Source organism: Tachysurus fulvidraco, chromosome 18, assembly GCF_022655615.1.
Source record: "Tachysurus fulvidraco isolate hzauxx_2018 chromosome 18, HZAU_PFXX_2.0, whole genome shotgun sequence".
Classification (NCBI taxonomy): Eukaryota; Metazoa; Chordata; class Actinopteri; order Siluriformes; family Bagridae; genus Tachysurus; species Tachysurus fulvidraco.
In genome coordinates, this window is record NC_062535.1 from 332,527 (window position 1) to 352,640 (window position 20,114).

A 20,114-nucleotide genomic window follows, 5' to 3' on the forward strand; every position below is an offset into this window, starting at 1 on the left:
AATGCTTCGGTACCTTTTTCCAGACGGCAGGAGGGTGAAGAGTGTGTGTGAGGGGTGTGTGGGGTCATCCACAATGCTGTTGCCTTTGCGGACGCAGCGTGTGGTGTAAGTGTCCATGATAGAGGGAAGAGAGACCCCAATGATCTTCTCCGCTGTCCTCACTATCCGCTGCAGGGTTTTGCGATCCGAGATCGTACAGTTCCCAAACCAGACAGTGATGCAGCTGCTCAGGATGCTCTCAATGGTCCCTCTGTAGAACATGGTCAGGGTTGGGGGAGGGAGATGTGCCTTTCTCAGCCTTCGGAGGAAGTAGAGACGCTGCTGGGCTTTCTTGGTGATGGCGCTGGTGTTGAGTGACCAGGTGAGGTTCTCCGCTAGATGAACACCCAGAAATTTGGTGCTCTTGACGATCTCTACAGATGATCCGTCGATGTTCAGCGGAGAGTGGTCGCTCTGTGCTCTCCTGAAGTCCACAACCATCTCTTTAGTTTTGTCCACATTCAGAGAAAGGTTGTTGGCTCTACACCAGGCAGTTAGTTGTTGCACCTCCTCCCTGTATGCTGACTCGTCGTTCTTGTTGATGAGACCCACCACGGTCGTGTCATCGGCGAACTTAATAATATGATTCGATCTGTGCATTGCTGCACAGTCGTGAGTCAGCAGAGTGAACAGCAGTGGACTGAGCACGCAGCCTTGAGGAGCTCCAGTGTTCAGTGTGGTGGTGCTGGAGATGCTGTTCCCGATCCGGACTGACTGAGGTCTCCCAGTCAGGAAGTCCAGGATCCAGTTGCAGAGGGAGGTGTTTAGTCCCAGCAGGCTCAGCTTCCCAATCAGGTGCTGAGGGATGATTGTATTGAATGCTGAACTAAAGTCTATGAACAGCATTCGTACATAAGTGTCCTTATTGTCCAGATGGGTGAGGGCTAAGTGGAGGGCTGTGGTAATGGCATCGTCTGTGGAGCGGTTTGGACGATACGCGAACTGTAGGGGGTCAAGTGAGGGTGGTAGCTGGGTCTTGATGTGCCTCATGACGAGCTTCTCGAAGCACTTCATAACTATGGGTGTGAGTGCAACGGGACGATAGTCATTGAGGCAAGACACTGTAGACTTCTTTGGGACAGGAACGATGGTGGTAGTTTTGAGGCACGTAGGAACAACGGCGCTGCTCAGGGAAATGTTGAAGATGTCCGTAAAGACATCCGCTAGCTGTTCCGCACATTCTCTGAGCACCCTGCCAGGAATGTTGTCTGGTCCAGCAGCCTTCCGTGGGTTAACTCTGCATAGAGATCTCCTCACGTCGGCCGTGGATAGACAGAGTACCTGGTCGTCGGGACGAGGGATGGTCTTCCTTGGCGTAACGTTGTTCTGTACCTCGAACCGAGCGTAGAACTCGTTCAACGCGTCTGGGAGGGAGGCGTCGCTATCACAAGCAGGTGAAGCTGTCTTGTAGTTTGTGATCGCCTGTATGCCCTGCCACATGCGCCGGGTGTCTCCGCTGTCCTGGAAGTGGCTGTGGATTGTCTGGGCATGTGCACGCTTTGCCTCTCTGATGGCTCGGGACAGTTTGGCCCTTGCTGTTCTTAGGGCCACCCTGTCCCCTGTTCTGAAGGCTAGGTCCCTAGACCTCAGCAGAGCACGCACATTAGCATTCATCCACGGCTTCTGGTTGGGGCGTGTAGTGATGGTCTTGGAAACGGTCACGTCATCAATGCACTTGCCGATGTAACTGGTCACTGCTGACGTGTACTCCTCCAAGTTGACGGAGTCGCCGTTGGTTGCAGCCTCCCTGAAGATATTCCAGTCAGTGCACTCAAAGCAGTCCTGAAGAGCAGAAGTGGCTCCTGCTGGCCAGGTTTTCACCTGCTTCAGAACCGGTTTTGAGCGTCTGACGAGTGGTCTGTATGCAGGAATTAGCATAACAGTGATGTGGTCTGAGTAGCCGAGGTGGGGGCGGGGCTCCGCACGGTACGCGCCGGGAATGTTTGTGTAAACAAGATCCAGCGTGTTTTCACCTCTCGTAGCAAAGTCCACATGCTGATGGAATTTAGGGAGCACTGACTTAAGATTTGCATGGTTGAAATCTCCGGCGATGATAAAAAGTCCGTCGGGGTGAACATTCTGTAGGTCGCTAATAGCTCCGTATAGCTCACTTAGCGCCTCTTTAGCATTAGCGCTAGGAGGAATGTAAACTCCGACAATGTAAACAGTAGTAAATTCCCGTGGTAAATAAAATGGTCTGCATCTAACAGTCACAAACTCTACTGACGATGAGCAGTAAGTAGAAACAAGCACAGAGTTCTTGCACCATTCCGTGTTGATATAAACACACACACCACCACCGCGAGTCTTACCGCAAAGAGCTGCATTTCTGTCGGCTCTAAATGAAGTTAGCCCGTCCAGCTGAATGGCGGTGTCCGGAACTCTGTCGCTGAGCCACGTCTCCGTGAAAACAAACACACAGCAGTTTCTAACCTCTCTCCGTGTAGAGCGTTCGAGTCGGATGTAGTCCAGTTTATTGTCCAGGGAGCAAACGTTGGATAGTAGAATGGATGGGAGAGCCGGCCGGCTAGGGTTTGTTTTTAGCCTAGCACGGACGCCCGCTCGCTTACCACGCTTCCGCTTCCTCGCGAACCGCTTTCGGCGTCCCCTCCCCTGGTCTCTGGTATCAGGCGACACCGGGGACTGGAGGCCTGGTCTCCGCAGCAAGCCGAGGTCACGAAGCCTAACCAGTACATCATCGTGCAGGTTGGTTGTTACACGATTTCTGTACTTTATTAGGTCCTGGTGTTTGTATACATGTTTGTATACATGAACACCGCTGTCTCTGGCATCCATGTAGAAGCAATGGTCGGGCTCAAAACCGTAAATAAAAACTTAAAAACGTAATATGTGTGTGTGTGTGTGTGTGTGTGTGTGTGTGTGTGTGTGTGTGTGTGTGTGTGTGTGAAATGATCTGTGTTTTCTTGTGTTTGTATTTGAATGTAACAGGTGCTTTATGTGTGTGTGTGTGTGTGTGTGTGTGTGTGTGTGTGTGTGTGTGTGTGTGTGTGTGTGTGTGTGTGTGTGTGTGTGTTGTCTGTCACCACACAGAAATTACACTGTGTGTGTGTGTGTGTGTTTGTGTGTGTGTGTGTGTGTGTGTGTGTGTGTGTGTGTGTGTGTGTGTGTGTGTGTGTGGTGTTGAACAGTAAACACACAGCTGTCAGACTTAACAGTTGAATGAATTTTTCCTACTGTAAATGTGAATGTGTTCTACTACAACACACAACTGCATCAATCTCTGAGAAACTCTTGATGTTCTATGAGGATGTTTTTCGCCTACAGACGACTTGTGTGACTTTTTCTGCTTTAAAAGGCTTTAAAGCTTCTGAAACTCATATCACCAGATTACAAACACAGCCTTCTTCACCTTAGAAATATCACCAAGCTGAGAAACATCCTGTCTGTATCTGATGCTGAGAAGCTAGTTGATGCCTTCATGACCTCTAGACTGGACTATTGTAATGCATTACTAGGTGGTTGTCCTGCATCTTTAATAAATAGGTTACAGTTAGTCCAAAATGCAGCTGCCAGAGTTCTCACTAGGACAAGAAAGTATGACCTTTAACCCCAATGTTATCATCTCTACACTGGCTACCTGTTAAGTTTAGAACTGATTACAAACTGCTGCTACTTACGTACAAGGCTCTTAATGGTTTAGCTCCCATGTATCTAACTAGTCTTCTAACACGTTACAATCCTTCACGCTCTCTGACATCACAAAACTCAGGACTTCTGCTAGTTCCCAGAATATCTAAGTCTACTAAAGGTGGTAGAGCGTTTTCTTATTTAGCTCCCAAACTTTGGAATAGTCTTCCTGATAGTGTTCGGGGCTCAGACACACTTTCCCAGTTTAAATGTAGATTAAAAACTCATCTCTTTAGTCAGGCGTACACATAATACATCCCATAATACTGTGCACTATTACATCTGACCAAATGCACATTATCATCTAGTGCTGGTTAATATTATAAACAGCTGCTACATTAATTCCTCTCCACTGCTTCTCTCTCTACCATCACGAGGCATCCAGACATTGTACCAGCTCTGATCGTCTTGATTTTGGACGTCCACTGAGATGAGGACGACTCTGTGAGGATCCTGAGACATCTACAGATCTACCAGCTCCAGTTGAACTCTGCTATACTAAAGAGGAGATGTGAACTCCATGTGATCTTTGAGGACAACAACCTCCTCATCACTACAACATTTATCAGACTGTATATATATAATCACACCCCCAGTGTCACCCAGATGAGGATGAGGTTATATAATCACACCCCCAGTGTCACCCAGATGAGGATGAGGTTATATAATCACACCCCCAGTGTCACCCAGATGAGGATGAGGTTATATAATCACACCCCCAGTGTCACCCAGATGAGGATGAGGTTATATAATCACACCCCCAGTGTCACCCAGATGAGGATGAGGTTCCCCTTTGAGTCTGGTTCCTCTCAAGGTTCCTTCCTTTACCATCTAAGGGAGTTTTTCCTCCCCACAGTCACCTGAGTCACCTCAGACTTGTTCATTGGGAGATAAATACATACACATTTAAATATTAATCTTGAATTTCTGTATTATATTAATCTTTATATTATTCTTTATAATAACCTTCTGCTCTATGTTTATGTTCTGTGAAGCTGCTTTGAGACGATGTCTATTGTAAAAAGCGCTATACAAATAAACTTAAATTGAATTGAATTGTCTGAGCAGGTCCATGATAGCATTGAGTCCCCATCAGCTGAACACTTTTCGGTCATCATGCTCAGTCCTGAAGAGCGGAGGTGGCTCCAGCTCTGGTTCTCACCTGCTTTAGAAGTGGTATGGAGCATACATGAGTGCTCTGTGTTCTGGAATTAGGTTCATGTGGTTTGAGTAGCTGAGGTCTGGTAGACGCTGGGGATGTGTATGTAAATTCATTTAGAGTTCCTACGGTAAATAAAGTGTACGTTTACTCTCCAAATCTTATCCATAAAGGGTTTAGGTTTTTATCCCAACCACACTGGAGCCACATCTGAGTCCTCCTGTTTAATCAGTTGATCTGAGCTTTTATGAACATCTGGAGGATGCCAACGCTTTCCACAGAAGATCGGACACATCTGATGTCAGAGATGTTAACGTTATGTTAATTAGATCACAGAGTTTTAGCGCATGATGTTTTTAATCTTATGATAAATTGAAGCCTTATAACGAGTCGTTATGCCCAACACAGTGGGAACGCTCTTGTTGTAGGGAGTTTCTCTGCAGTTCCAGCTGTTATTCTACAGAAGTGACCATCGATGTGTTGGCGATCATCACTGTCTGTGATTTATGTGGTTATGTAACAACAACAACAACAACAATAACAACAATAATAATAATCATCATCATCATCATCATCATCATCGTCCCTCATTTTAAATCACAAACATTGCTCTGATCTTTTCCATTTTAGTTGTATGGCTTTTTCTTAAAATAGTACGATTTTATTCCTTAAAAATTGGTACCAAAAACATTAGATTAGTTTTATATCAGCTATAAATACCCGAATAAAGACAAACAGATTAAACACGTGTGTAATCATCGATAGTGTGAAAGTTTTAGCTAAAGGAGGACTTTTAGTTTGAAAGCCGCGGACTAACCGGAAGCTCATATGACGTGTACATGTTAAAGTACGCCGAACATTTTGGGGATCTTTATGTCATAACTCCGTCCGTTATTCGGTGATTACTGTCTGTAGATCAGCGGTATGGTGATGATGCGCGCCGCTCAGTATAGAGTCTGATGTCGGTAGATCAGATGACCGACTATGGCTGAGCTTCACGCGCAGGTAGCATCAGACCCTCTGCCCTGTAAATACCCCTGTGACCCCGGGCTAGGGTTCGGGTTCGGGTTCGGCTTTATTCTGCCGCATGTTAGTACCGAGGGCCACTTAATGATCCGCTTGTGTAGAAGCGCGTGTTTTTATTCTCCTTTATGATACTAAATAAAAGCTGGATCCTAATAATGTGTGTGTTTATTCACATGGTGAGGATTAGTTCATGTGTTCACAGCGTTATAACGAGTTATAACAGCGATTCTAAACGTCTGTAATCATTAACATGGGTAAGGAGTCTCCAGTGTCAGTGCTGTGTTAAAGCTGGAGTTGTCAACAGGTCCCAGGTTGTTTAGGGGTCAGTAACACACTGAGATTCCTCTTTAATAGCTGATGGAACACCAGAGACTGTAACTGTAAAGGGATCGGTGAGAAATAATAAATAAAACGCTTTATTTTTTCTGCAGGAAGATCTTTCCAAAATGTCCTACAGAGAAAACTGGAAGTGAGTGTGTCTCGAATTCAGTGTTGTGTTTGTGTGTAATGTGTGAAGGCATCATGTCCAGTGCTGTAGACGTCCTGCTCTTTATGGTCTGTTTGTGTTCACGTCTCTATAGAGTACAGCATGAGCGACTGCATGTGCAGCACCGTGGTCATGAGGCCATGCACGCTGAGATGGTCCTGATTCTCATCGCCACACTGGTGGTGGCTCAGATTGTTCTGGTCCAGTGGAAACAAAGACACTGCAGATCTTACACAGTGAGTCTGTCTGCAGAACCGAGTGATTAGAAAAGGATTCAGGACTGAAGGAGCTTTGGTTTCTCCACACTGATCAAACCTTTGTGCTCTACATTTCTCATAAAATAAATCGTTTGGGGAAACTGTGATGTGTGTGTGTGTGTGTGTGTGTGTGTGTGTGTGTGTAGTTTGTGACCCTCCTACAGATGTGGGTGGTTCCTCTCTACTTCACTGTGAAGCTGTACTGGTGGCGTTTTTTGTCCACATGGGGCATGTTCTCCATCATCACCAGCTACATCATATTCAGAGCCACACGTAAACCTCTGTCTGGGAGAACACCCAGGTACCAAAACTGATCACTCTTTTACTGAACATCACTGACTCTTGTCATTCTTCTGCTGAGGTGAACATGTGATGAGCTGCTGGTGTTTTACAGGATGGTTTATAAATGGTTCCTGCTCATTTACAAGCTGAGCTACGCTGTCGGAGTCCTCGGATACCTGGCCATCATGTTTACTTTGTTTGGCTTCAATGTGTTTTTTAGGTATGTGCCTCACTGTGCATCACTGTCCCTCACTGTCCCTCACTGTGCCTCGTTGTGCCTCACTGTGCCTCACTGTCCCTCAATGTGCCTCACTGTCCCTCACTGTCCCTCACTGTGCCTCACTGTCCCTCACTGTGCCTCGTTGTGCCTCACTGTGCCTCACTGTCCCTCACTGTGCCTCGTTGTGCCTCACTGTGCGTCAGTGTCCCTTGCTGTCTTTTACTGTGCCTCAGTGTCCCTTGCTGTGCCTCAGTGTCCCTTGCTGTCCCTCGCTGTGCCTCGCTGTCCCTCACTGTCCCTCACTGTCCCTCACTGTCCCTCACTGTCCCTTTATTAGTCTGCTAGGGGGTAAAACCGAGCCATAAACTAAAACTAGTGACTGAATGAGTTCTTCATTAGAGTTACAAAGTAAAAATCTGATCTCATGTAAGACTTTATTATTAATCTGTGTGAATATTAATGATGTCAGTGTAAATCTGGGGTTTATTTTGTTGGACACGTCTGATGAGTTGGACACGTCTGATGAGTTGGACACGTCTGATGAGTTGGACACGTCCGATGAGTTGGACACGTCTGATGAGTTGGACACGTCTGATGAGTTGGACACGTCCGATGAGTTGGACACGTCTGATGAGTTGGACACGTCTGATGAGTTGGACACGTCTGATCTAAACAGATGATTAATATTCAGTATCATTGAGTTAAAGTGTCTGATCTGATTGGACAGGATCAGGGCAGAGGACTCGATGGATGTGGGCGTGGTCATGCTCTTCTACGGACTGTACTATGGAGTGATGGGACGAGACTTTGCTGAAATCTGCTCGGACTACATGGCGTCTACTCTCGGGGTGAAGACTCTTTATTTATAAACTGCTTCATGACCGTGAACTAAATCACACTTTACTTCACTTCAGGAAAACTTTTCTTTTTTAAGTTTGTTTGAGATCTCAGTGCTTTTCTATAAGATGAATAAAACACCAGAAGATAATCAGCTTGAGGATCAGCTTAAGGATCAGCTTAAGGATCAGCTTAAGGATCAGCTTAAGGATCAGCTTAAGGATCAGCTTAAGGATCAGCTTGAGGATCAGCTTAAGGATCAGCTTAAGGATCAGCTTGAGGATCAGCTTGAGGATCAGCTTAAGGATCAGCTTGAGGATCAGCTTAAGGATCAGCTTAAGGATCAGCTTGAGGATCAGCATAAGGATCAGCTTGAGGATCAGCTTGAGGATCAGTAGCTCTGATTTCCTCCTGACAGCGTGACCCCCAGTGTGTTCTTCCTCTCTGTGTTTAAGTGCAGTGTGTCATTACCTGAGTGTGTGTGTGTGTGTGTGTGTGTGTGTGTGTTTCAGTACTATAACCTGGGTGGAATGCCGTCTCGGAGCCTGTGCCATGATATCTGTGCTGTTTGTGGACAGAAGACTTTAGTGGAGGTGGATGAGGAGGGCGTGATGGAGGACACCTACCAGCTGTCCTGCAGTCATGTGTAAAGCTGCTGAAGCGTCTCGAGCGTTTCGGTCACATCTCACTCTAGAGCCTGAATTTAATTCTAATCTCGAGTCGAACTTTACTGACTCAGTGATGTGTAAATGTTATCATTCTGAGGGAGGTGACATCATCCGGACTCATGTTCATGTTGTTGGCTGACAGATTTCATGAGTTCTGTATTCGCGGCTGGTGCATTGTGGGTAAGAAGCAGACGTGTCCATACTGCAATGAGAAAGTGGACCTGAAGAGAATGATGAACAATCCGTATCCTTTAGCTCTGCTTTATTCCCTGATCCCAGTATTTTTATAGAATATCGTGTTGTGAAATTTCGTGTTTGTTTATTGAGGAGTTTTCGTCTTAACCGCGATCTCCAGCTGGGAGCGAACACACGTCCTGTACGGTCAGCTGCTCGACTGGCTCAGGTACCTGGTTGCCTGGCAACCGATCATCATCGGCTTCGTGCACGGGATCAATTTTTCACTTGGTCTGGAGTGAAGTGTGATGAAGAGTCGTCAAAAAGTGTTCGATTGTGTGCTATTTTATTATTTATTTATAAACTATAAGTTAATGTAGATGATGTCGTCATTTAGTTATCTGATAAACAACATGACGGCCGTGAAAAAAGCCTGAGACATTTATCATTTGTAATAATGCGCAAAATCAGCAGCCGAATCACACACACACACACACACACACACACACACACACACACACACACACACACACACACACACACGTGCCTGTATAATGTGTGTGTGTGTGTGTGTTTGTGTGTGTAAAAGATCTCGGTTTGATTTGGATCAATCAGTGTTGGTTGCCGATGGCGACATCACAGATGTCGTATTGTGTGTGTGTGTGTGTGTGTGTGTGTGTGTGTGTGTGTGTGTGTTGTCGTTATTGCTCAGAAATCCGTTGTGTAAGTCTGCGGGTTGTGAGCAGTTGTGTGACAGGAAGTTTGTTGAATCTGATTGATCTGATCAGACGTTCACATGTCTGATGGAGCTGCAGTATAAATTGATCCCTTCGTCACTTCATTAATGTCTCTGGAGTTTTTCCTGCTTTCTGAAGGCAGCGTGTGTTTAAGGTTGTTGTTTGGTTGATGATTAATTTTAGTCTTAATGATCGATTTATTGTAATTTCTCCTGATTTTTGTCGAGTTTTTGTGTATTTACTTTTCTCCTGCTTATTAAATAAAATATTAAATAAAAACCAGAATGTAAATGTCACAAAAAAGTGTAAAGATGCACAAACATTTCTGCAGTTAATTCTAATATTTTAATCGTCTTTAGCATCGTGACTTTTTTATTATGACACCAGCATGAAAGTTTTACACACAAGCGAATCTCCATGAAGCAAAAATTAAATTCATTAATGTCATTTCTGGTAAAAATAATGTTAAAGCTTTTTTTTTATTTTAAATACAGAACACAAACATTCAAGTGGAATTTTAAATAATCCGTTAAATAACATTCCTAGCTTGATTTTTGTCATCAGTACAAATGAAACTGTACAACAGCAAACATCCAAACAGCTGGAACAAAAACAGAGGCAGGATTTTCACCTGAAAGCAGAAATGAGAAACACGCTTTGTGTTAAAGTGACGATTTACTGTTACTATAGAAACGTATCGAGTGAATTCGGTCGTCTGTTCTATTATCGAGTTAAAACATCACGTAGGAAATGATGTCATATAGAGCTGTAGATGTGGATGTAGTGTATCACAGGTGGAGAAAAACCTACAGGAGGAAACTCAATCTGCAACAAACTAGAAAAACTCACCGCTTTTCTCTGAAACGTTAGTTAAGATAAATACATAAATATAGAGTTTTTTCCCTTTTAAATATTTGAAAATAAAAATAGAGGCCTGGCATCTGCTAGTGAAGTCCTGACGAAGGCGAGAGGACGGTGATGATGTGGATCAGCTGGACTCGGAGCTGACGTCTGGGACACCATCACCGTTTCCTCTATTAGTTTAGATTTTATTTACTAAGTGCAGCAGGGAAAGGCTTTAACGTGCAGCTCGAATTAAACAGGTGAAGTTTGTTTACAGCTAAACTTTAAATAGTGTGATTAAGTTCAGTTCAGTCAGACGGAACAGTGACGGAGAACCTTACTGAAGTTCTGTGATGTTGCTCACATGCATGGAGCAGAACGGAGTAAAGATCGAGCAAATGGACTTCGATTACAGACACATGCTCGTCCCATCTCAAAAACTCTCCCACGACGCAGCTGATATTTGAGCGGCTTTTAAATAAAGGTGTGGTCACATTAAAGGTGTGGTCACATTAAAGGTGTGGTCACATTAAAGGTGTGGTCACATTAAACCTCCCATTTAAATGTCTGCAGCTCTGCAGTACGCTTCTGTGGGTTAGCGCTCGTCTGTTACTCCTCAGTAATGAGGCAGGTGGAAGCCGAACCCAGACGTGTAAACAAAAGAATATCGATAAGAGAAAAGATGAGATAATTTACAGTAAAGTAGACGATGAATATGACGATGTTTTAGAATAATCATTAAGTGAATGAAATAAAGTATTCCTTTAAATTTAATCTGTATCTTCGCAGCAACGTGTAGAAAGTTGGCGAGATTTTGGACGCAATACGCAGACGATACGATTCTGTGTGAACGGAACAGAAGCTAAATGTGACCACACTTTAACTTTACAAACCTCCCAAAATCCATCTGATTTCACTGACCATAATTATACAAAACATTCAGGTCACATGGATGTGTTCCTGCAGAAAGGAGGCAGTTAGCACAGGAGAGTTAGCGTGACGGATCTGCAGCAGAAGTGCAAGAGGGAGAGACAGAACTATGAAGCACTGAATCACTGAAGGTAACGGTACACCTTAAAACAGTGATTTCCGGAGTCGGCCACGACAACGTGGCCATCAGAGGTCAGGGCGAGACCCTGCGGCCCATAAAGAGGATCTGCCGCTGTGTTGATGTAAGACAGAAAAGAACCACTTCCATCAAACACCTGAGTGAACACAGGATGAGTGCACAGGTTATTCCACCGACATGGAGCAGGGAGTCGTATTTCATCCAGCATTTAAGCTCACAGATGTAAACATCTGCATGATTTAATACCTGTATGCGACTGTTCCCCCAGTCAGCTACGATGATGTTCCCGTTAATGTCCACTGCGACACCTGTGGGAGCGTTAAACTGTCCGTTTCCTTCACCGTTTGAACCGAATTTGAGCAGGAACTCCCCTTCAGCACTGAACACCTGTAAAGAAGAACAGAACCAAACAGGAGAAGGCACTTAATGCTGACCATCATCAGTGCTGTAGAGCTCCTGATCTACAGCAGCAGCTCGGAGTCAAAGTAAACCTTTAGTTTAATGTTTATTTCTCCTATTAACAGAGAAGCTGCTGAAGAACCCACTGTGTATATCTGCTGTAATGTGAGTGACAAAAAGAACTCGATCCGTTCATGTTACACAGTAAATGAACCTATACGTGGATAACAGTCAGCGAGTAGTTCTGCTTGTACAGCAGTGCAGCATCTCACAGCATGTCTTACATTGAGATGTTCTACAACATGCTCACTGCCAGTTACGGTCTTTATAGTTAGACTTTAAAGAGTTCCAGTTTCTCTGAGAATAACAACGTTGTAAAGTAAATAATAAGAGCTTTAACAAGATTAACGTTAGCTGAAGAACATTCTGTATCTTACCTTGACTGAATGATTGTGAAAGTCAGTGACAATTATTTCATTATTATTGTTGACTGCAGCAAAATGGGGTCCTAGAAAGACAAAGAGTGTACGATGAGCTGCATAAATATTGGCACCCTCAGGAATGTTGATGTGTGTGTTGACGTGTGTGTGTGTGTGTGCATGGTGATGTGGTTTCGTTTCATCACATGGAGAAGGGTGTATCACACCCAGTTCTCCTGACCTCCACATCCTCCACCACCCTGACCATGAAAAAGCGCTTACTGAGACAAGAATGAATGATGTGTTTTATTTATCTTCTTACCCGTCTTTAACAAAGGTGCCAATAATTCTGAAGCTGTCAAGACTTCACACAAATATATATTTAATTCAACTACATTAGATTTGTACTGTGTTTGTAACACAAAGTAATTTAATAGAAACCCGGGTGTAACTTTAGACCCCTGAGAAGCTCCATGGAAAACCCTCCTGAGGGACCAGACACACAACATACACACTGTGTGTTTTATTACCTGCAAACTGTTTGTCACCATTTCCTCTGCTGCCAAACTTGGTTACAAGTTTCCCACTGGGCTGGAAGATGAACACCATGCAGGCCTTGTTGTCCACCACGATAACGTGACCATTCTGATCCACAGAGACACCCTTAGGACCCATCAGCCTACCAGAACCCAGCTTAGCCTATGCAGAAAGAGCCATCAGTAAATGTTCCTTTTCTTCCACTGTTAGACAAACTGAAACCAGACTGAACTGATGCCCTGGACTGACAGATCTCCCATCTCTCCCATAACAGACCATCCTGCTTTCACAGCTAGGAATCTTGGGGATGTTAAAATAACACACGCCACTTTGGTCCAAACACATCTCAGTCTCCTCAGTATACAAGCTCCATGTTCCACATTTGCCTTGTTGTAGAAATAAACCTCCATCAGATATAGACCTTGGACCTGAGATAGACCTTGACCCTGAGATGTAACCATGTTCTTAATCTTAGTTTATCTGGAATAACATTAGACTGAAGACCTAAAGATTCACTCCTGGCTTTCAGCAGCAAAGACAGAGTTTTGAAAAAATCCCTGATTTTTGTAACATCTAAGAGCCAAAAGAGCAGCAAAGGCTCTATAATTAGGGCTCAGAGTACTGACCAGGGTGTGAATGTGAACTAAATCCCAGGACTTGCTGGTGAGTCATTTAACCCTCATGTGTACATGTAACTCAAAATCTCTCTCTGCTTTAATGTCCTGGGGTTAGGGTTAGGGTTAGGGTTCCTCACCAGGCTCCAGCTCGGGTTAGGGTTAGGGTTAGTATTAGGGTTCCTCACCAGGCTCCAGCTCGGGTTAGGGATAGGGTTAGGGTTAGGGTTCCTCACCAGGCTCCAGCTCGGGTTAGGGTTAGGGTTAGGGTTCCTCACCAGGCTCCAGCTCGGGTTAGGGTTAGGGTTAGGGTTAGGGTTCCTCACCAGGCTCCAGCTCGGGTTAGGGTTAGGGTTAGGGTTTCTCACCAGGCTCCAGCTCGGGTTAGGGTTAGGGTTCCTCACCAGGCTCCAGCTCTGTCTCCAGTGATACGGAGGTTTAAAGACAGAGATGCTTATTTAGATGTTAATTTGCAATTCCTGTCCAAATATTTCAGTACTCCTTTTTGTTCTCCTTAAACATGAGCCAAGCACTGAGCTTCTACAGCTTCCACACCCTGGTCCTGGAGAACCTGCTCCCCTGTTTTAGTCTTCCTGACTCATCTGTGTTGTACTCCAGGTTTTGCAGGACTAGCATGTTGTGTTATTGTCACATAAAAGGTATTATCACACTCACTTTGTATTTGCCATCACTGGAGAAGATGCTGACCCACTTGTTATCATAGTCAGCGATGATGATGTCACCATTGGGATGAACAGCGACACCAGTGGGCCTCTGCAGCTGCCCTGGCGTTCGCCCGCGAATTCCAAACCTGCTCTGAAACTCGCCCTCATTGGAGAAGATCTGAGCAAACAAAAAGGATATAACTACAAATTCAGGGACATTAAAGCAATTGAATCAAACTATTTATTGCATTTCAACATTTCTAGACTTGAGCACATATCGTAGTTGTTGGTTTGTACACCAGAAGACTTGTCCTAAACGTCCCCATAACATTCCTGTACACACAGAGGATTATGTTGCTATGAGGGTTGAAGATCTGCTCAGGGACACAAAGTTCAATACTGATCCAAGCAAAGGTAAATATTCACTGAAATGTCTGTAAATGCTAACAGTAGACGTTCATGTTCCGTCACGTAGCTATTAAAGATTCCAGTGTTTATACTGAGTCCTAATCACCTGCACACACTGATTATTACTGTCTGCAATCAGGATACTCCCTGGTGTAGCAGCTACACCCTGTAGATTGGTGAATTCACCTTTATTTCTTCCTTTTGTTCCTGTGGAATAAATAAATCACACATAAGAGACCAGACTGAAGGCTATAGCGATTTATACAGATCCTTTCTTCCTAATAACAATAACGAGTGAAAGCTGGTGATTTTTCTTCTTACCGATTCTAAAAATAAGATCATCTTCAATGGGATTTACTTTCTTCTTGGGTGTGCTGAACAAGCTCCCACCTCTCCGCACCCCCTTCTGTCGACTCCTGCTACCAGGGGACTTGGCACTCCGTCTCCTCGCACCACCATCACTGGAGCCCGTGGAAGCAGCGTTGGCCCCAGACGTGGTGGTTGGAGAATCGTCTGGAGAGTTGGTGACCTTCAGACGGAAGGGGCTTCCCTTGATGTGCTGATCATACAGTCTCAGTGCCAGACTGAAGTCCCCCTCCTTGTGCAACGTGTACAGGAACTCATACATGCCATTCTTATGGTCCAAAATCTCTCCATCCATGACACTGCCATCTGGTGTGAAGACTTCTCCTGAGATGACGGCATTGCCCGACTTACACAGGCCCCCTGACTTGTCTCTGGTTGTTATGATGACGGAGGTTGGCTGACCTACAATGCATTGCTCAAGGCCTTCTCCTGAAGCCTCAGTCTGACTGGCCACTGCGTTGGTGGTGATAATGGCACCCAGGTTGTGTATGGACTTGCGAAGTCCTTCTACTTCCATCATGAGCTCCAGCTGATCGTTCTCCTCAGGCTGGAGAGGAAGTCCCTGACTGGCCAGCTCACTCAGTCGCTCTCCAAAGTCTTTATGAGTCTGCAGAACAACAGCCTCACTTGCTCCATCCAATGCCTCTCCTGTCTGACTACAGTTACTGCAGATATCAGCCTCCTCTCTAAGCAGTGTCTCTAACTGTTTCTGTAGTACCTAAAACCATACAAACACATGAACCTTCAGCTTCAAGCCTTCTGGACAACTGAAATAAATAAACATAAATTCTATCATTTACTTGTAAATACAAAGTCCTGTGACTTGAGGAACTCCTCTGTGTTCTGCACAGTGTGCTTCTGCATGAATGAACAAAATGTTTGCATGCATTCATACACACCTTCTGCTTTAATCCATAGGTGACCTCTAACTCCATGAGAAGGACACTCTTACGTGTATCCAAGGTCTTGTGCAGCTCGCTAAAGGAAGAGTGAATATCCTCCTCGATAGAGTTCTTCTGAGAGCTTAGCTGCTGCAGAATATCTTTCAGCAACAGTACAGCATCTCTGATCTGGGGAAGTCTGTAGGATAAACAACCACTTCATCGTTCAGACAACTGACCAAGTTCCATACAACAGTGAAAGTCAGACGTCACTGCACTTTGGAGGAAACGAAGGTTTTAAACCTTAGAGAAAATAGTTTGTGAACAAGATACTTATAAATGATGTGCACCAGCATTGTGACGTTGTGTGTGAAGTGCACACACACCATATTGGGTCTTTAAATTATAATAACTGTAGCCCATCTTTCTGCTTGACACACAGTCTCTACACTGTACATTAGTAGGACGAGACCTCTTTAATGGGACACTTTATTACTCTTTATATGTCACTGTTAGATGGAATATAGTCTTTAAAATATCTAAGTAACCGCAGTCCTTTGGCCATAAACCACCGATGAGGAAGAAGGAGATTATCTTTAGTTTAATCCCTCTTTAGTTTAGTCAGGTATTATCTGGTCAGCCATAGAGGTCTCGATCTTTTCATAAAGAGGGTAGACTGTGTACAGGTTCACTTCAACACTGTGTTGGTGGGATGGAGGGAGCACCACAGCGTGAGGATGCTGCTTATCAGTAAGGAAACTGGCTTAAGATGGAGTTAAAAGCAAGAAGGATTCAGTTCCATAGAGTAACTGTACAAAATGTGGAAAAATAGAAGTGGAAGAATTTCAGGTTTTTGAAAGTCGGACCTGAGTCATACCTGTTCTGAGCTGCGTTTAGGCTCTCATGTAAAGCTGTTTGTTGTTGATCCACAATTTTTTGCAGTGAATCTGTCGGGTGGTCGGCATGTTCCCCGAATACACACTCCTCACACACAGCACTCTCACACAGCAGACAGTAAAATGCAAGGGCCTAAAAATATCAAATATAAAAATCACATAAATAATGTTCATGTCCCTGAGAGGTGTGCAGGCTCCTGTGGAACACTGCCTTTAAATCTCAGTTGTGTAAGTCAGAAGACTGCTTCAGAGGTTCGGAGGCAGGTAGTGGAAAGTTTTTCATCTATTTGAGGGCAAACTGATTTTTTTGTGTAAATGGAGGCCACAGCTGCGCTCTGGTACAGACTGAGCTCTATATCTAGGGCACAAATATCAGAGTCACAGGAGACTTAGTCTACAACTCCTTAACCATTAGAGTTACTATTGCTGTGTGTGTGTGTGTGTGTGTGTGTGTGTGTGTGTGTGTGTGTGTGTGTGTGTGTGTGTGTGCATGCTCCTACTTTTCCTTTATGTTGAGAGCAATCTGTTCCTTTTCCAGGAAAAGCCTCCAGAATGGTACATTCCTCACTGCTGCTGTCTGGAGAACCTTGCTGTGCCTCCATGTGGTTTGGAGGTTAAATTAGCACAGATCAGTGCAGATTAACGCAGACTAGCGCAGTCTGGGTGCAAAAGTGCAGACTGAAATCAGAATCATGAAGCAGAGATGTTGGTGTTAAATAAAGTCATCAGAATTTCAGCTGTAATACACAAGAGACCAAAAGTCATCAGTTCATTAACAGGTTTAAACAGTAACAGAGAAAGCAGGTGACTGTTGTGATGAAGTCACTTAAAGCTGTGAAAGTTCCAGTGTGTTGATGTGGATCCAATGTAACTGAAGTGTTTATTGGGTGGGAGGGGCTTACTTTCTCTTCCCTGTCAATCACGGCCACACTAGCCAATTGTCTGTGAGCTCATGTGGAAGAGGGCAGATAGCGCTGGCTCCTTACCCAAAACTACAAATGAAGATTACATGTAAACAAACAGAAGTGTGTGAGACAAGTTTCTTACCTTCAGTATGAACTGTGTGTGTTTGAACAGAGTGTGTGTTTGAACAGAGTGTGTGTTTGAACAGAGTGTGTGTTTGAACAGAGTGTGTGTTTGACCTAATGTTCACTGTGCAGTTTATCTGAAGACATGGAGTTTTACAGGCCAAATATAACCTCCCCTCATCTTACATTCAGCCCTGTGGGGGGACAAGTACACACACACACACACACACACACACACACACACACACACACACACACACACACACACACACACACAGGAATGGCTATTTTTAAAACTTCATGAATTTTATATACAGACTTCTGCTTTCTTATTATTATATGTTTATTTCTTTTTTTTCTCTCTTCTGTTTCTGTACTTCTATAAAGCTGCTTTGAGACAATGGGAAAAGTGCTATAGATGCTCCTGAATGTGAGAGATGCTGATTTTCACACACACACACACACACACACACACACACACACACACACACACACACACACACACACACACACACACTAATCCCTCAGATCTACCATGTGTTATAACACACTTTACACTTGATTTGTCTGATCATGTTTAATTCTAATCTAACACAGTTTATCAGATCTGGAGTTTAACTCAGATGAACAAACTTTACAGCTGGAACTAAAACTGCTTCCGATCAGGATGACGGTTGTGTCGTTCTCTGGGAATTTATTATCTCACTGCTTCCTCTGCATTCCCTGGTTTCCTCCCAGTTCGTCAATAACAGGCTGGACTGGGAGTAGATCGGACTGTACTGGGAGTCTGACAGCATGTCCAGTGTGTGTCCCAGCAGAGGCTCTGGATCCTGTTTAAGCTCTTACTGAGTGAATGTGGTGACATTGGGCTGGAGGACTGTGTAATAACCTTCTGTATAACGGCTCAAAGCGCTCATGTCACATCATTATTAATGACCATAAACTCATTTATTCATCATTCATAGACTTGTAATAAATCCCAACATGAATACAAACAGTTCCAACATTATAAAGGTGTTTACAGGCGAGGGACTGAAGCTGATATCCTCCTGTACAGATACAGGATCAGCATCGTCTAACAAAAGGTTCAGGGATTCAGGACTGTGTGACTTCGTCTGGTTTATTAGTTTATTTACAGAAAACAAAATCTGTGTAAATTTCTACCCAGTTATTTCTTCCCTTTGCTCACAGATTCCAGAGTAAATGGATGGAGCTGTTTGACGGTTCTCTCTCGAGCGACAGATAAACAGCTGACGTCAGATCAGATCGTCACTCTGTCTGTTTCACACATCTTAAGGAATTTCTTCCTTTCTTTTTGTCCAAAGGTAAATGGACATTCTTGAAGCCACTGTTTCTCCACTCGATGTTTCACCTCCACCTCCTTCATATACTGAAGCTACTCAGAGTCCACAGCCCCAAACTCCACCTCCTACTTATGGAGAAGCAGGTGAGTCTGAGGTGTCCTGATGCTACACCTTTATCTGCTCTCAGTAATGGACATGCTGCTTTAGCACTCGTGTTATTTTGACTAGAGATCTAATGTTATTAATGAAGTCAGCCAGTTCCTCATCTCCAACTAAAACTGTTGCCCTCACCCACCCTCCCCTGCCCCTTCCCTGCCCTCCACTGCCCTCCCCTCCCATGCCCTAAGATTTATAGACTCATAAATATATAATAAATAAATACAAGAGGGGGCACGGTGTCTTAGTGGTTAGCACGTTTGCCTCACACCTCCAGGGTCGGGGGTTCGATTCCCACCTCCACCTTGTGTGTGTGGAGTTTGCATGTTCTCCCCGTGCCTCGGGGGTTTCCTCCGGGTACTCCGGTTTCCTCCCCCGGTCCAAAGACATGCATGGTAGGTTGATTGGCATCTCTGGAAAATTGTCCGTAGTGTGTGTGTGTGTGTGTGAGTGAATGAGAGTGTGTGTGTGCCCTGTGATGGGTTGGCACTCCGTCCCCAAACCCCCGAAGCACGGGGAGAACATGCAAACTCCACACACACAAGGTGGAGGTGGGAATCGAACCCCCAACCCTGAGGTGTGAGGCGAACGTGCTAACCACTAAGCCACCGTGATAGTTATTGCAGTTATTATAGTTATTACAACCTGAGAATAAAGACTGAAGAATATTTATTCTGTCAACAGTCTAAACATGACATGCTAACTTATAACTGATGTGTATTGTGTGTGTGTGTGTGTGTGTGTGTGTGTGTGTGTGTGTGTGTGTATAACTGATGTGTATTGTGCGTGTGTGTGTGTATAACTGATGTGTATTGTGTGTGTGTGTGTGTATAACTGATGTGTATTGTGTGTGTGTGTGTATATAACTGATGTGTATAACTGATGTGTATTGTGTGTGTGTGTATAACTGATGTGTATTGTGTGTGTGTGTGTGTGTGTGTATGACTGATGTGTGTGTGTATAACTGATGTGTATTGTGTGTGTGTATAACTGAT

The 20,114-nt window shown here is 44.4% G+C and overlaps 3 protein-coding genes across 37 annotated transcripts in view; 1 reads left to right on the plus strand and 2 right to left on the minus strand.

Moving 5' to 3' along the window:
- Positions 1–20,114, minus strand: part of LOC125138460 (NLR family CARD domain-containing protein 3-like) — a 358,584-nt gene that overhangs the window by 305,273 nt on the left and 33,197 nt on the right. The window lies entirely within an intron of this gene.
- LOC113662951 (RING finger protein 175-like) lies at positions 5,700–9,176 on the plus strand. Of its 2 annotated transcripts, none has more exons than XM_047802846.1 (9): positions 5,700–5,851; positions 6,304–6,341; positions 6,454–6,595; positions 6,763–6,917; positions 7,011–7,118; positions 7,846–7,966; positions 8,468–8,601; positions 8,766–8,867; positions 8,979–9,176. In XM_047802846.1, exons 1-9 carry the CDS (start codon positions 5,831–5,833, stop codon positions 9,097–9,099), a joined length of 942 nt encoding a protein of 313 aa, XP_047658802.1. In that variant the 5' UTR covers positions 5,700–5,830; the 3' UTR covers positions 9,100–9,176. The 2 variants fall into 2 exon arrangements, with proteins under 2 accessions (XP_047658802.1, XP_047658803.1); XM_047802847.1 differs by having other exon boundaries at positions 5,708–6,194.
- LOC113661922 (tripartite motif-containing protein 2-like) lies at positions 9,866–17,853 on the minus strand. Of its 5 annotated transcripts, none has more exons than XM_047802804.1 (11): positions 17,774–17,853; positions 17,132–17,309; positions 16,613–16,764; positions 15,754–15,934; positions 14,810–15,572; positions 14,595–14,695; positions 14,091–14,258; positions 12,795–12,963; positions 12,283–12,353; positions 11,693–11,833; positions 9,866–11,582 (listed from the first exon to the last, which is right to left on the minus strand). In XM_047802804.1, the coding sequence occupies exons 2-11, from the start codon at positions 17,231–17,233 to the stop codon at positions 11,430–11,432; spliced, it is 2,001 nt and encodes a 666-aa protein (XP_047658760.1). In that variant the 5' UTR covers positions 17,234–17,309; positions 17,774–17,853; the 3' UTR covers positions 9,866–11,429. The 5 variants fall into 5 exon arrangements, 4 of the variants coding, with proteins under 4 accessions (XP_047658760.1, XP_047658758.1, XP_047658761.1 ...); XM_047802802.1 differs by having other exon boundaries at positions 17,679–17,853; XM_047802805.1 differs by lacking the exon at positions 17,774–17,853 and adding an exon at positions 17,534–17,552.

Coding starts and splice junctions, on each gene's coding strand:
- LOC113662951 (XM_047802846.1), top strand. CDS start 5,831: ATGGCTGAGCTTCACGCGCAG. Junction 6,596..6,762: donor GACACTGCAGATCTTACACA/GTGAGTCTGTCT, acceptor GTGTGTGTGTAG/TTTGTGACCCTCCTACAGAT. Junction 8,868..8,978: donor AAGAGAATGATGAACAATCC/GTATCCTTTAGC, acceptor CGCGATCTCCAG/CTGGGAGCGAACACACGTCC.
- LOC113661922 (XM_047802804.1), bottom strand. CDS start 17,233: ATGGAGGCACAGCAAGGTTCTCCAGACAGCAGCAGTGAGGAATGTACC. Junction 16,765..17,131: donor GCTCTCAACATAAAGGAAAA/GTAGGAGCATGC, acceptor TGATATTTTTAG/GCCCTTGCATTTTACTGTCT. Junction 12,964..14,090: donor CCAGTGATGGCAAATACAAA/GTGAGTGTGATA, acceptor CTTTCTGCATAG/GCTAAGCTGGGTTCTGGTAG.